This window comes from Lepeophtheirus salmonis, chromosome 12 (assembly GCF_016086655.4).
Source record: "Lepeophtheirus salmonis chromosome 12, UVic_Lsal_1.4, whole genome shotgun sequence".
Classification (NCBI taxonomy): domain Eukaryota; kingdom Metazoa; phylum Arthropoda; class Copepoda; order Siphonostomatoida; family Caligidae; genus Lepeophtheirus; species Lepeophtheirus salmonis.
In genome coordinates, this window is record NC_052142.2 from 9,512,403 (window position 1) to 9,529,366 (window position 16,964).

A 16,964-nucleotide genomic window follows, 5' to 3' on the forward strand; every position below is an offset into this window, starting at 1 on the left:
AGTTTGTTATTTTTATTTTGCTGTTCTTTGGAACCTTGTTCTCCCATCGTGGGATCGGCTCTTACCCTATTACCCAACTTGTTGTATGTGAAGGTATCCCTATTACAGGTCGACGCCATTTCTATTTATATCCAGATATTTTCCATCAGTATTATTATTCTCCATTTCATTTTCACCATTGTCAAAGGTTGAGTGACAGATGAGCAAAAATGTTCAGCTCAATTAGAGAGTTGGAAACACCCTTATTAAGAAGATAAGATAATTATCTTAGCTTTCGCTTGATCCATTTATTGGTGGAATGAAGATGCCTGATTTCGAATGCTGTTTCAGAACTCATAACACTTTTTAACTTAATAAAAATGTGAAAATGATCTTAAAAACCCTTTTGAACGAATTAAACTTCAAGACAAAATGATTGACGTGTTGATAGTATAAAGGTAGGAAGTCATCTTCTAATTTATTGTAATGCGTAGTGACAATGAATATCATAGCTTATATGTATAGTTAGACTTATGTATATCATATTATATGAATGTTTATATAATGTAATAGTGACGCCACTCATGTTAATGACGTCATGACATTTACAACACCTGTTTATTAATAAAGATTCACTCGGTTATGATAAAGAGGGTTAGAAAGCTGATGAAGTATTTGATACAAGTGATAAGTGATAGAGGGATCGTTATTGTTATTGATAGAAATCGCGTATATTTTAGGTATGCTTAAAAAAAGAGGGAAACTGAAAATCAACATGCTAACCCTAATAATTTGAATAACGTAGTGGAGGAGAGCAGCGTAGCTGTAATGACGTTTCATTTGATCTGCTGCAATCAGCTGCCATGAGAGACAATATATACTAGGGACATTGGCAAGAATTAGTCCGATGTTGATCCTCAATTCTACTCTGAGTCTTACAAGGACTTACAATTATAACTCCACCAGAAATCCTCAGGTCTTTAATAAGCACACACTAATGTTAAAGCAGCTTCTAAAATTAAATTAAATTTAGTCCAAAAGGATGTTATCTACTCAGGGGTTATATAATAATGGCAACAGCTCAGGATAAAAAAAAAACTCTTCAGATTACCTACTCCAAAAAAATAAACCAAATTTTCATCACTAGTGATTACATAATGGAAAGGGTTGCCAATCCCTTTTCACTTCCCCAACCGTCTTGGCTTGTTAAATGAATGATGATTTATAGTCTATCGAACCAATGAATACAAGTAATTTATCGAAAGCTCGAAAAATATTTTAAAATGTGTCCTTCTACACATTGGAAATAATTTGCTACAATTCCAATTGAACATTCTGTTATTCTTTTTGAAGTGTATGGGGACATACAGAAAGTACTTGAACTAATTAAATATGTAAAAATAATTAGTCGATAATCTGTGTTGATCTCAAAATGGTGTGTTTCCTTCTTGAATAAATTCTTTCAAGAATAAAATTATTTTCACCCCTCTCCACATAAAACTAAAACTCATTAAACAATTTATCAAAGATCTATCCTATGATGGGGAATGCTTCAAATACATTGCATCGAAATTTCCTAAACTTTCAACTGAGAAAATAAACATTGGTGTGTTTGGCGGACCAAAAATACGAAAACTCATGAGGAATGAAGAGTTTGCTAGTAAAATGACCAATACGGAAAGGAATGCTTGGGTATATTTCAAAAATGTGGTGGATAACTTTCTAGGGAACCACAAAGCCACACGCTACAAAGAGTAGGTGAATAGAATGATGAAGGACTATAAAGTCACGGGATCTAAAACGTGTATAAAAATAAATTTCTTTCATAGCCATCTTGCAAGGTTTCGGATACTCTTGGTGATGTAAGTCTTGAATAAGAGGAAAGATTTTATCATGATTTAACGATAATTGAAAAACACTTTGAGGGAAGATGGCATGTGCATATACTAGCTGATTATTCCTAGACCATAAAAAGAGATTGTAGTGATGTTGAATAAAATAAAATGTAATAAAAGAAATTTTTTACCTTGAATTATGAAATATAAGTATATATGTATATTTAATATAGGTATGTACTATTTTCAAAATTATATTTTGTATTGTTTTTATTGTATCTGAGATATCCTTATTTTCATATAATAGATTTTTCTTATCAATTAATTTAAAAAAAAAAAGAGACATGAAAATGTTACATTTATTGGTAAGTGAAAAAATATGTATGCTGGATTGGTATATGTCAAGTCATACATCCTCTTCGAGAAACTATAATTCTAATTGAATAAAATAAAAGACTTGATATCGTATATGTAATTATAATTAAGTAAAGTATTAGGTATTATCCGAGCATTAATATTATACATAAACTACAATTATAAAAATATTTGAGTTAATGGAGGGACAAATTATAAATATAAAAGGGTTTTTCATTTGCTTAGATTGATCTTCATTCATTAAAGACGAAAATTTCTTTATGAATTATGAAAAAGAAGAGACCGGAGATACTTTATCCTCAACAAGAGATGCTCGAATTCCAGTATCTAGGGGATTGTAAGAGGAAAATTTAGCCAAATAAGAAAACCGAACAAAGCTGAGCTTCATTCTAGAGTAGTTGACTTTTTACTTTGGTGGAAATCTATCCATCCTCAGAGGAAAAAGTTTCATGGAGAGGGGGACTGCATTAAGCATTAATACATCTTGCTTTCGTTTCCCTTTTTTTGTCAAGAGTTAAGACTACCAGTTTTGGCACAGAATCATTAAATAGTTGAAATTGAATTATGTAGCCTTTTGAAACACGAATTTACAAAATGCCCAAATAGATTCTTGAAGAAGAGGTGTTTCATAGGACCATGAAAATCAGACTTGTTTGCTCTTTTGATGTTTCTGCCATGCAAACGATAAAAAAATTTAACAGGATTGTTAAATTATCATCATGTAATAATGTTATAGGTACATGTGCCACAGTATTGCAGTTTTCAAAAGATCTGGATTCTATTTTGGATAATAGTTCCCTTTTTTAAGAATCTACAGGCCAGACTTAAAAAATACTTATCGAATATCAGGAGTTTCTGAAGAGGATGCGGAGGAAAAGGTGTTAAAAGAAAAAAACCATGCTCAGCGTATAAAAAACTTGAAGAGGAAAGAAAAGATTATGACATAATCAATCAGCAGGATTATACATAATGGAAATACTTAATGTAAAACAGCAGAAATCTGCTAATGCCTTTCTCGGATTTTAGGAAAAAATGGCAATGCTAAAAAAAAGGAAAAATAGAAAAATTGTTTGGGTACAATGTATAAGTAAGGGTGATAATTTTGGTAAGAATATAAAAGCGTGCGAGGAGAAGAGAAGAAATACTTATGGCATCATTGATTAAATAATATACATCTTCTTCTATCAATCATGAACGTTATCATTCCCGCCTTTATTATTCAATATTAATATAATAATATTACATGGGGATAGTCGATAGAGAACTGAATAAAATGCTAAAAATAACGTCGCCTTCTGTCTGGATTTCTGAAAATGGAGGCCTAGGAATTTGGAAAATACTTGCCGGATGAGAAACAGATGTTTGTCGGATTTGTCGATATAAATGTGCCTTTAGTACCCTGTCTAGAATTACACGCCACTCATTATCCTCATCAAAAATAAGGGTATCGATATTCATCTATAAAATCAATTTAACACGATGAATACATCAAGTCAGACTTTAACTCTGATCTCACAACGATGATTATTGCATGTAATATAACCCATTGCTAATCATCTACGTTCAAAAAATTTATGGAGAAATACAAGGGTAAACATATCCCTTACCGAGAAACCATCATTAAATTAATGGAGGATGTTGTTACTGATGTCATTTATAGAAATACATATAAAAATGTTTTGAGTCATCCACACCAAATGACGATCAAGTTATCAGTAAAAAGTATTTACGCATATCGAAAAGGAACTCTGAATTTTGTACTATCTCACAGTAAGTATTCAATTTTTTAAATCTAAGCATAAAATATGATTCTATTTTAGCTAAACATATCAAGAATTATGATACACAACTCAGTAAAGGGCAAAAACAACTGCTTAAATGGTCACAACAACGGGGGTAGTAGCTTTGGATGGGTTGCAACTAGTTTGTCTGAGACTACTTACTTCGCTTTAAGACTTGGGTATGATAATTAGGTTTTCCAATATTACATAGTCAATCAATATTACTTTTTTATCACTTAAGGGTTAGCTATGGTTGATGGGCTCCAAGAAGTGGTGTTCAGAAAACTCATAAAAGACAAAACAACTGTTTAAATGGTCACAACAACGAGGGTAGTTACATTGGGTGTTGCATTATAATTAACATTTGTGTATATCCTTCATGATAATAGGATGTTGTTACATAAGCATACCTAAATAACGGGGGAAAATCTTTTTTTGATGCTCTTAATAGGGAGTAATATCGCCGGACATTAGTACATAATTAGCTTTTGCTCTAAATCTTTACGATGAATTTATTTCTAACATTTTTTTATTAATATATTTATTGTCTAATTTTATGATTTTGACATTTACTTTATTATTAATAATTAGTTAGATCTCATCGGTAGAGATATATCTATCCTGTGCACAATTGTATATAGCAACTTCCACATGAAGAAGAGGGCTGATTATCTTTTTGATTAAACTCCACGTCTCGCTTGTGTATTGCAACCTAAAGTTATGACATATTTAACTGAATTCCGATGTTAGAACAAGAAAAAATTATCTGGATCAATCTATTATTTCAATATTCTGTATTTATAATTTATTATTATTAATAGTTATATGATTTTAATTGTCTAATTATGTATATTTAACTTAAATGTTTAATGGTTTATTTTTTAGTATGTAGATTATATTTAATTAAAGCCTTCTTTTTTAAACTTTGAGTTTCAAATATATTTCAAATACTCTACTTTGTCGTTTCATTAGCTATTATTCTGAGAATAAGGTTCATAATGAATTACAATTTCATGGAGTGTGACGTTTTCAAATCTACTGTAACGGATAAAAAACGTCGAAGTCAATTATACGTAGTATATCTTCATTAAACATTTTTCTAATAAATACATTCGTTATACCCTCAAAAATCATAATAAAGCAGGCAGATGATAATCACATCAGTATTTTAAACAATGATACCATATGTCTTTTTCCCCCCTCCTCCTTGCACGCGTTTTTCTCTACAATATTATCAACTATATTTATAAGTTAGGCCGTACGACATACTTTCTCTTTCTATCTCAAAATTGGAGACAGAGACAGCGGAAAGCTCAATTCAATTATCAAAACCTTTTAATAATAACGAAACAACTTTGTTAAATGTACCAACGCGAAAATTATATTATTGGAGTCGAAGGAGAAGGACTAGGAGTCTATCTGTGGATTGATGATGAGACTGGAGGAGATCACATCTCATTATGTTATGTACTACGATTATTTCTACGATGTGATATCCTCCGGCCTGTTTGTTCAGTCTATGGATGGACTCCGAGTCCCTCTTTCCCCTCCCCCTTTATACTCCATAAGAGAGAAACTCATAACCTTCTCCAAATAATGATACCTTCCACCTACATTCATGATCCTCCAAAGTGCCAATTGCCCAAATTTTTTGAAAAAGTATCTCCTCTTCTCCTATTACAATGGCAATCATATATTCTTCGCTTGGCAAAGTTATTTCCTTATTATCTATAGGTTGCAATAATTGAATTTCAAATTTGTACTTATTTCGAGATAGAAGGAGAAAGTATGACGTATGGGCAAACTTATGCAATCAACCCAATTCTTTTCATCTGATAAAATACCTATCACCATTATAATATATAATAAGATAATATAAAAATAAACAAATATTACATCAGTTACAATAGAATAAGTGCTAATCACTTAATTATCCACCATCCATTATAATATCATTAGTCATAATGGATTATTCAATTTCTTTGTCTCCTCATAAAACTTCTTTATATTTTATATATTCTTTATGCCTCGAATACATGTATTATATTGGTGAAAGGTATCAGCTAAAAAGAATTTTGCCATTTTATGGACTCATATATGATACGACTATGCATGTAGAAGAAACACAGAATCTCAATAGAGGAAGAGGATTGATATTTTACTCTTGTTCTTAGCTAAATACAAGAAAACCTCATGTTCCAAATTGAAATAAAATTAAACCGCGATCCTTCAGTATGAAAAGAAAAGTGTTCTGTGATTTGTAATAGCCAAATCTATCAATACATTATGATAGGAACAGATTTTTCAAATTATCTACTGTTTAGCATTTCTTTTTCGCGGGTTGTGACCCGAAGAATATTTTAGAAATCGTCTATAACGTATGCATTGGCTTCTATTGTCGACATTATCTATCAGTTTACAAAAAAGAAGGGCTTCTTTGGATTTCTTGATAGCCCAGTTAGTCTCGAGGTTTAGGCTTTTTCAAAATAAATTTTAACGATATGATATGCAAGAATCAAAGGTTAAATTTCGCAAGTGGTAATACTCTATTCTAAGAGTGCGCTTAATCTCATAATTCCAGTATACCTTGGCATTTAAAAATGTTACTTTAGCCTCATAATGCAAAGAAAACATGTCAGACATTCATTGATCTTCTTGATCTACTACAAACATGGGAAAAGGTAATAATGGAATCCCACCCTTTTGTTAAGGTGTATAGGAAATTTACAACTTATTTCCCAATTTCGACCGACTATATTTATTTCAGCTTGCCTGCATGGACTGGGGATTTTTTAAACTAAATTATCCATGTATTTGTATTTGCTTACATAAAAATTTATATCCAATCATATCTAGAGTTCCGAAATTTACTACGGACCTTCCTAAGATTTTGTTGCTACGTGTTAAGAGGAAGGGAGCAAAGATAGAAAAAAAAAGACATGGTTCAATGAAGTTTTTACACTCTTTGAATAATTGTGTAACTTGCTTAAAAAATATTGGAATGTATCGAATTCTTACAGGAAAAGTTGTTAATTATTCATTTCTTTAAACGTTCTTTCGTATGGTATCGGATAAAATATGAGAGAAGTATTTAGATCTGTACTTACATTTGCTCGAATATGAACTTTAAGTTCCAATTAGAGATAAAAAATCATTATAATATAAGATCCTATAATACAGTATTTTCATTACTTATAGTTACAGACTTAATGAAAAATCTATTTCTTTTTATCAATCTATAATTAATGTAAAGGGATGTTGGGATACTAATTATGATAAGTTGACTCTTAATATTAATCTTTAAATATTAACTAGCCACTATCCATCCATCTATCTATTTATATATATATATATATTCATCTGGTATAATCCAAAGAAACTAATAGTGATGTTTCATTTGGTTTTCTTAACTTAAAAAAAATCCAGATTGTTATGAATTATGATCGAGTGGAAACAAATCTTCGCGAATAGATATGGCCATAGTTCAGACAGAAATGTTAACCAAGTGAAAGACACATTCTATAAGCCATACTAGTTCTGAGAATGAAATTATACAAACATACCTATATAATTTATTCCATGTTCTGCACAGTAAAAAATTCCTATAGTATATTTAAGATAAATAATTTTGAAAAACTCAATTTAAAACAGTAAATTACTATAAAAATTAATATCAAGTTCTTTAAAAAAATAAAAAAACCTACTCTATTTGAGATGACCTTGAAAGACATTTCAAGAACAACCATTCCATTTGTAATAAATTTATAGTAGAAAAGTCAATAATCAGGGATGGTTATACTGGCTTAATTACAGTGAGTGTAAAAACCATGCCTGAGAGAATTAAGGCAAAAGTAGAAAGAAGACTTTCCAAGGGAGAACTTATTTCATTTCAGTTTAAAATCTTAAGACTCCATTTGATCCATAATGAGAGTTATGAGCATCGCAAATTTCATACTGGATTATTTTCCTAACATTCACCTTAAAGATAGTTACGATTTTTCAAAGACTTTAGTATTTCAATATAATCCTGTAACTGTTGACTTATATCAATAAATACTAAGATTATGTTTATATTTAATATCCTTCTGTATAAAAGGTCTCATATCTCATGAACTAGTGATACGATTACTTGAAAAAAAATAAGGAGGAAAGATTGCTGGTACAAATCTACATGTATACTAATTTTCATTAAATTCTGAGTTGTTCAGATGAAAACCTTTAAGTTATTTGAAAGATCCTGGGAGAAATGGATTTAAAAAAACTCAGACTAACTTAAATCTGTCATATTTCAATATAAATACTCATTTGCCCTTGATGAAACTTTCCATAAGCTTAATTTTAAAAATAAAGTTGATAGCTATTAAAAAAAAAGAGAAAAAACGTGTATTTTGTGATATGGGTCTTTTCTATATGAAGCATTTGCTTTAGTTTCGTATGTTTTTCTGTTTATTTCTAAATTTTAAAAAAAAGTTAAATTTTTTAATTTTTAATTTTTATTATTCCTCGTCAAAATAATATCATTCTTTTTTCCTTTCATGGTAAATTCACCCTTTAATACAGAAAAGGGGCGGAACAAAATCAAGTATATCTACGCTAACATTAATCAGAATGAGTCATAATTCTGCATGTTTCCTTATTTGACTAGGTATCAAACTAATCAAAAGCTAGAAATACTTGGTTCCCAAGCTGTGTGATTTGACATTTCTCCTCAGATATGATTAAACTTTGTAAACGACCTACAATTTATCAGTTAGTTTTTAATCATATGTCCATAACAAATAGGTTTTTTTATGTTTCTTTAATTAATCTGATAGAATTGCACCCATTAAGTATTTAAGTTATAAAATTACTCCATTTGACCTAAGAATTGTCTTTGAAATCGACATATATTATGTCAATTTCCTTTTCTTACAGGAACTATCAACCAAAACTACACACATTGAATGTAAGAGAATCATTTCTCTCGAAGTTGTTGTCCACTAAGCTACGTCGCTCTATTTAATTAATTTATTCCAAATTTCTAACCTTTCAGGCAAAATATTTAGGGGTAATACAGTTCAACCACAAGCCGTATGGTAAATTATTGTATGTTGTTTAAATTGTAAGTGTTATCTTACAATAATGTAACTGAATGCATGCCAGAAATAAGAATAATAATAATATTCTAAAAAAATATTAATGAAATTATAAAAATAATTATTAAACCTGCAAAAATTCTTCAATACTTTTACAACAAATTGAGTAACAATCCAGGAAATGTTTTTGTTTTGCTATTATTAATTTTTATAATTTTAACTTCAGGATACGCTCTAGATGGGAACTCAATGTTATTAAATTAAATAATTAAACTATGCAATAGCTAAAGGTAGATTAGCTGATGTGTCGAGTAAGGAGAAATGTAAAGATAGAATTGAGTTTAAGAAAATAAAGAAAAATTACTTTTTATACTTGTAATTTGATGAATTATATCAGTATTATTTATTGTCAATAGCATGTAGCTCATAGAATGACACAGAGGATCCAGACCTCAATTGTGAGTCTGCTCACTATAGATTAATATAGATCGCTTGAAGGTGTTGTTATCGCATGGCATCATTTTAGCTACTGCTTTGTGATTTTTTTGTTATAAATACCATATAAACTTGAAAATCTTACAATATTACAAAAGTAAAAAAAAAATTATTAATATATATATATCCTCCACCTACAGGTGACATGAGATCAAGAAATAACAGCGTCCTCAAGTAAAACTTCGCCCCTATATACATTATATGTGATGTGGTGGTCCAAGCTGTCGTGACACTCTAGTCGAACTACACCTGCAGCCACCTCCCTAAAAAGATAATATAAAATCGTAATAACTTATTTATTAGATTACACACAAAGCTCAAAAAAGGAAAATATATTTGATCGTAAATCTGACATGTTCTTGTGCTCCTATTCAAGCTCTCCGCCATTCAACTTAGATTGTTCCATAAAGTGCAGTGCATTAATAAGAGCGACACATTGATTGTCATCTCATTATCAATGAGAATTTGGCAATATGCCAGCACTCTCTCACCTTTTCCAATGTGGAAAATCTTCCCTGTATGGCTGATGTTGCAGCATCAAGAATTGCTAAAAATATCCCCTCCTGTACTTTTTTTGTTTTATATATATATATATTTTAAAGTATTAGTCATTAATGAAATGCTTCGTATTAGAAATCCCGTTATGTGGACATTCGCACTTTCTAATTTAAGAGAGTTTCCATATTCATTTGTTGAAAGATTTGTTGAAAGCCACAAAGCCTGTAGCCTTGTAATTGCAGATACCTCTCTCGGCTTTCTCATGGAAAATTACCGCAACATAAACATACTTTCATAATTTGCTTGCTCACATGCTGTATCTGACTCAACAGGTCGAATATAGAGAAGAGAAAATGAGCGCATTCGGCTTTTAAAAATTGACTCCTTCCCTGAAGTTGTACAAGGAGATTGTTCAATTTAATCCTTACCAGTTTAAAAATGCGTGAATTTTTACTTCTCTAGAATCATACACCACCACTGAACAAATCGTGAAGTGGTATGACACTATCTCCTATCTCCATCACTATCTCTGATAGAGATTGAGCCTCAATTTTTATTAAAGGCAAACGTGAAAATCCAGTGTGGAATGAGCATGCTAAAAAAAAAGAAGCCGATAATCAACATGGTCACCCTCACAATTTGAAGAATGTTGTGGAGGAGAGAAAGAATAATGCTCATGACGTCTCATTAGATCAGCTACAATCAGTTGTGACAAGAGAGGAAGGAAAAAGGATAAAAACAATCATATTTCCTACTATTACTCCGATGTCGATCACCAATTCTACTCTGAGTCCAACAAGGACTTACAATTATATATCTACAAAAAATCATCATGGTTATGCCCAGTAAGACGCACACATGAACGTTCAAACAGGTTTTGAATATAATTGAATCTATTTAGGAAAGGATGTTCACTAATCAGGAATTAAATTGTAATGGCAACTGCTAAGGAAAATAAAATTTGTTCTTTATAGTACCAATTACAAATTAACAGGCCAGTTAAAAAACACACCGGATTTACATGTATAATTATAGGTGTTTGGTTAGGTCTCACATTTCAATCAGTACCTCTCTCACTTCAGCTGCCTGATATCTTAGGGGATCCCACATCCCAATAGAAGTATGTTAAAAAGTCAGAACATGGTAGCCCCTGCAACTTGAAGAATATTTGAACAACTTATTAGATTAGTTGCAAACTGTTATGAGAGTAACAGAACAAATACTAATCCCACTCCGTATCTAGCAAATATATAGTTAGGAATTACTCCCATGTCGATCCTTAATTGTACTCTGAGCCCAACAAGGACTTTCACCTATAACCAGTGATGTAATTGGTTGAATATTTTAACTCGTCTGGGTTATTTTTTGTTTTTGTTCTATTTTTTTGAGTTGTCCACTAAAAGTGTGAAAGAGTAATTTTCATCATTTACTGGCATTTTTATTATTACATTAATTATCAATAACATGGATTGTTTTTATATTTTTGAATGGAAAAGATCAAAGTTAAGATAAATGGAATACAAATATATATAGAAATGGAGAGTAAAAAAAAGTTAAACATTTTCTTGTATCGAGATTAATGTTTGTAAAATGATGCATTGAAACTGTAAGTTTTGACAATGCCGAAATCTAAACTGTTATATATTTGATAACATTCGATTTTTTTTTCTAAAATATTGTCTAATATTATGTATTAATAGAATTCAGGGTTTTTTTTAAGTTTTAATAAATTGATACATTTATATAATAAATTAGATTTTTTTATAATATCAATGAATATGAGATCAAGGTTTTATATTTTATAGATCGAAAGTTACAAAAATCAAATTAGTTTTAATTAATGTACAAGATAAATATAAAAAAACTATCATTGATTGAAAGTATTGGTATTTAAAATGCCACTTTTAACCAAATCAGAAAAACCCACCTTTCACCTTATTTTATTGCTTTATTGGGAGTTTGAATCTATTAAAAATAAAATAAATCAGGCTATTTACACCTTAATAACTATAAATATTCCAATACACTCTTGTTTTATAAAAAAATTGTTTTGCTGTAGAAGTTTAATTTTATAAAAAATAATTATATTTTGGAAAAAAAAATGAGTTAATTCATTTATTTATTCATTTTTATATATAATACACACACATTATGATTGAATTATTGGGAATATAATTTTTTAAATTTAGAATATCAATTTTTAATTAATAAATATAACTTAAAAATATAAAATGAAGATAATATATTTTTATGTCAATTTTGTACTATAAATATTTTATCTATAAAATAAAGTTGATTTATTTCAAGTTTATAGGATTTAAAAATGAGAAGACACAAACTAGCGGCTTTTAAAAACCTGATGTGTAAAAAATCAAGAATGCAGTTTGTGAGTATAGGCATTATTTAATTCAGTCTTATTCGTTGTTTGTAACTTACAACAATTATTGCAGAGAATCTTCCTAATATTTCTTCTAACTTTACGATTAAAAATCTCAGGTTCGGCTAATGCAACATAGCTTCCAGGTTTTATCTTTTGAACGAAAAAAATGTACTTCTTTCTCGACGATTTAGGATTAAAGATGGGAGGATCTTTACACTCCTTATTTCTATTAACAAATTGTCTTTTCCTTTTTCCTAATGAAAATAGAAGACGAATCTGTTTTCGTAGTCTCTTACTCAATTTCCCTTTGATAACCTTGAGTACACGCAGTGACACAAAATGCAAATCATTTACTGGCGTACTCATAGAAGTCAAACGTCCCTGAAATACAACTGGACTCAAAGCTAATTTATTGTCTATTGTAGTATGGTTTATACGATATTGATGACATTTTTCAGAAGAAATAGTATTGACAGTGGAAAATAACAAGAAAAACACAACACACACAAACATACGTATTAGAAAATCATTTATTGATTTGGCAGACATATTTTATCACATCCATTCACTAACACAAAAATAAAACAGAGAAGGAATATTTATTTTATAACAAAGAATATCACTAATAAATATAAACTATAAACACGCTTGGCGGGCCCTCATTAAATTTATACAATTTTGCGCTTTCTAATAATTATGAGAAAGGAGAAGTTTTTATTTTCTCTCCTTCTCTCCAAATCAATATAACTTAACTAATTTCTATATAAATATTACAACATGAAATACTTTATGACTTATATTTATTTTAGAAGGAAAGCTAAAATATTTAATTTCATAAATATATTTCTTAAGAAAAATATTCAACAACTTCTAAATCAATACCTTTTTTAAAAGAAATGCCGTTGAATCGAATGTTTTTCGGACCCACGATACATATTATCTGAAAAAAAATTAAATCCTTAATGCTACAGAAAATCCAAACAAATTTATGAAAGTTTCTTTATTCGGAAGTCTTGAGCTTTTTTGTGAAAAATCAACTACATACTATGCTTCGTCCATGCATTCCTACATTCACCACCAAACATTTTTTTTTTTTTTTCATTTCATTTTTTGTCACGTCCTGGTACTAAAGCGTCAGTAGGTATATTCAAAAGCTCGAAAATAAATTTTTTAATTAATCTTGTAGATTTCAAGCCGTCCACAATAATATACTGGGCCATCCTTCTAGATTTGATGTTCCCCTAATTCTTATAAGTTATAACAAATAGGTGACGATCTGTTATTCTTCTTCTATTTTTTTATAAAAAATGATAAGTAGGCAAACAAAAACAGATCGTGGAACCCAATTTTAAGAAGAATTTTTCCAACATATCCCATATTTAGTAGTGTTCATCAACTTAGGACAACTTTTTACCCTTTTCAATTCAGTGGAATGCTTGAACGGATTCACAGTGTAATAAAATCTGTTTTTGTGCTCGTCGTCTTCATTGGGTTTTAGGATTATGCTTAGGACCTATAACTACTTTTAGAGCCGTTAAATGCACTCTAATAATTACTTCTGCAAATATGATTGATGGGTAAACTTTAGATAAAAGGTCAAAATCCATTTTACGTTACAAATCTTGATGAACACCTTCGAAAAAAATAATTTATTTATATTTCATCAAGATCAAGTTTTTGTATTAAAGGTGGATTCACTCAAGGTTAATAGAAATACAAGGTTATACCATAATGTTTTTACGACTGATGTTTGACTTCCACCACGCTTGTAATAGTGACGTCATAATGTATTAGTATTTGCGTGTTTTGTTTACATTTAACATAGTGGAGGTAGGGCCCACATTTAACTAAATTATTAATTTACTAATCCGTGATTCGGTGGGGGGGGGTACCAAGGTAGAATGGCGAAGGACAATTGTATAGAGCAGAAAGAAAATCAAAAATGTAAGCAACAAAAGTCTACAAATGGGGTGAGCAATAAACAAGGGTTGGGGGACTTTTACACCAAAAGGGCACCTATACAACTCACTAAAAAATAATCTGGGGAAACTCTGTTAGCCGTGATAGACGGAAATGCTCCATCCCACCTCAAAAATAATAAAATACCTGAGGCTTTTTTGAAGGGATGGGCCAATAATTTTTCCTTAATGTCAAAAGCTGACAACAGGCAGCACGAAGTAATCAACGCTATTATGTACAAACTGCAACGGCCAATCACTGAGGATGAGGTCAAGAACTGCCTCCCATCCAAAGGTGCAAGGAAGGACAATCTTGCTATGGATGAGAGTATGTTTAGATCCCTCATATCGCAGTGATCACCAAATGTTATAATCAAATACTCCTAGCTGGGAGGTTCTTTGTGGCAATACCTCCTTCATTCCCAAGAAGGGGGACCTGATAGAGATGGGGAACTACAGACCCATCACTGTTTTGCTTAATGTGACCCACATATTTCACAAGGTTATTGCCAATCGTTTGAAGCAAGTACTGTGAGTGTCAGAGGGGTTTTGTGAGGTTCAAAGAACTCCCTCTTTCTCAGAACCCTACTACAATTAGCCACAAAGTCAAACAAGGAAAGGTGAGTGCTAGTGGCCCTTATATACTTTGCAAAGGCCTTTGACTCAGTTTCACATGAGTCATTTGTTCAAGGTCAGTGCAAGGATAGGCCTCCCACACTTGCTCCTGAAATATATAACGAATATCTATGCCACCTTACATGGTAGGAAGAATATATAGTTCAAGTCAGGAATCCTGCAAGGGGGACACCCTTTCGGGGTAACTCTTTAACTTCGTCCTGGATTGGTGCCTTGTAGAAATGAACAAAATCCCAATAAGAGGTTTTAAAACCTATAAACTAGGAAAAGAAACAATAAAATATCTCCTCTTCTCGGATGACCTTAAAAGCCTCCAGCAAATCTGCGACGTTTTCTTGGGTCAATGTAAGGAAGTAGGGCTTAAAGCAAACTATAAAAAGTGCACAGTTACATTGACCATAACTCCAAAACAAATAGATATTCTATTGATGCAGACACTAAACTGGTTATAGATGGCCAGAGCGTGGCCCAAATGGCAGTAAATGAAATGTATAAGTACCTTGGGGTGCTCTTCACCCCATAAAAAACTGATGTTCCGTTGGGAGTGATCTATGCCATCATATTGGACCAGTTGAGGGATGGGATAAGAAACCTTGAGGCCAGTGAGCTCCGTGTCTTCCACAGATATATAGGTCTAAGGGATCATCTCGTCCCCCATCTAAACTACTCACTCACCTAGGAAAGATTTACAGATATAAAGGGGTGTTACCTCCTGATAAGGATATTAGTAAGAGAGTGGGTAAGGCTGTCCCACGATACTCCAAAAGAGTTTTACCATGCTAGGGTGTTCGATAGAAGGTTGGGGCTGAAAGAGCTTCTCATCTCTAGCCGGGCCCTAGCAAACGGTAGAGCTCGGGTGCTACGGCACAGCAAGGGACAAAACCATGATAGAGGTCTGGAGTTATAATATGCCTATGCTGGTACAGGTACAGATAGGGGGGTTATTATGCTCCTCCAGTGATTAAACCCCCAATTTGCCCAGGATGGTAACGTTGTGCGCATGAGAGATCCTGCTTGAAGCCAGATATTATAATGTTAAGGGTGACAAATTTTATATGGTGGATTCGACCGTAAATTGTATCAGATGCGAGTGAACTTGCGGATCGAGAAAAAGAGATAAGTACGTCCTGTTTAAAAAATCAATAATTGCCCATCTTGAATTCAGTGACAAGTATTAAATAAATGATATAATTGTAATACCTGTAGTAATAAATTGGAGAGGAGTAATGCCTAAACAACCCTATACTGACCTAAAGAAGGCTCTGGGCATCCCTACAATGTTCATTAAATGGATCCAACTAAAAATCCTAACAACCTTGCATGCTCTATACAGAATGGATCGTAATATGATGTAGAGACCAGAGTTTTAGAATAACTGATTTACGTACATTTAGTTTCCCTCCTTTTTCTCCCAATTAACAAGCAGGTAAATAAGAGACTTAGGTGAACAAGGTATTTTATTTCTATATGTTCTATTTCTAAAGTGTATGTATGTATTCCCAAGCGTGGATTTGATTCATTTTAGCTCTCACCCAGCACACTAGTGTAGATGTAATTCCTCCAGATCTTATGTAGTATCATCGAGTATAGAAAGAGAGTTCTCATCCTACATCCACTGCTCCTTCTTTTATTTTTTGATGGTCAACTGTAATTCGTCTCATACTCTTAGAAAATAATTTCATTAATAAAAGTCGTTCAATGCCCTTGATGTATTGTATATAATGCAGAAATCACTCATTGCAATCAGATTTATATCAATTCCATTTATAAGTTGGACTTTGTGATGTTCAGTCTACATGGATAATTATATAAATTTGGACATTTCAACCTCACGCCTGATTTCTTTATTACTACTAAGTCTCTTTTGTCAGAGTAGGCTCGTACAGAAAAATACTTCTCTTCTTTCAATATTTTGGTCTACAAGACATATTCTATTCTGATATTAGATATTA

The 16,964-nt window shown here is 31.4% G+C and overlaps 1 protein-coding gene and 1 long non-coding RNA gene across 9 annotated transcripts in view; one reads left to right on the forward strand and one right to left on the reverse strand.

Annotated features, from left to right (window-relative positions):
* LOC121126754 (pro-neuregulin-2, membrane-bound isoform) overlaps positions 1-13,118 on the reverse strand; it is a 63,598-nt gene extending 50,480 nt beyond the window's left edge. Inside the window, exon 1 of one of the 8 annotated variants that reach the window (XR_011782520.1) lies at positions 12,475-13,114. Coding sequence is in view for 3 of the 8 variants with exons in the window: in XM_040722078.2 (XP_040578012.1) it covers positions 12,475-12,967 (493 nt within the window). In the remaining 5 variants the exon portion in view is untranslated. Of the gene's footprint in view, positions 1-12,474 lie in introns of all 8 variants that reach the window. The other 7 variants (XR_005867157.2, XR_005867156.2, XM_071892012.1 and 4 more) reach the window with 7 other exon arrangements.
* On the forward strand, positions 1,311-4,925 carry LOC139906721 (uncharacterized). The gene is made up of 3 exons (XR_011782526.1): positions 1,311-3,959; positions 4,010-4,149; positions 4,212-4,925. It is a non-coding gene; the product is annotated as an uncharacterized lncRNA (long non-coding RNA).
* Positions 13,119-16,964: the final 3,846 nt, after the last annotated feature.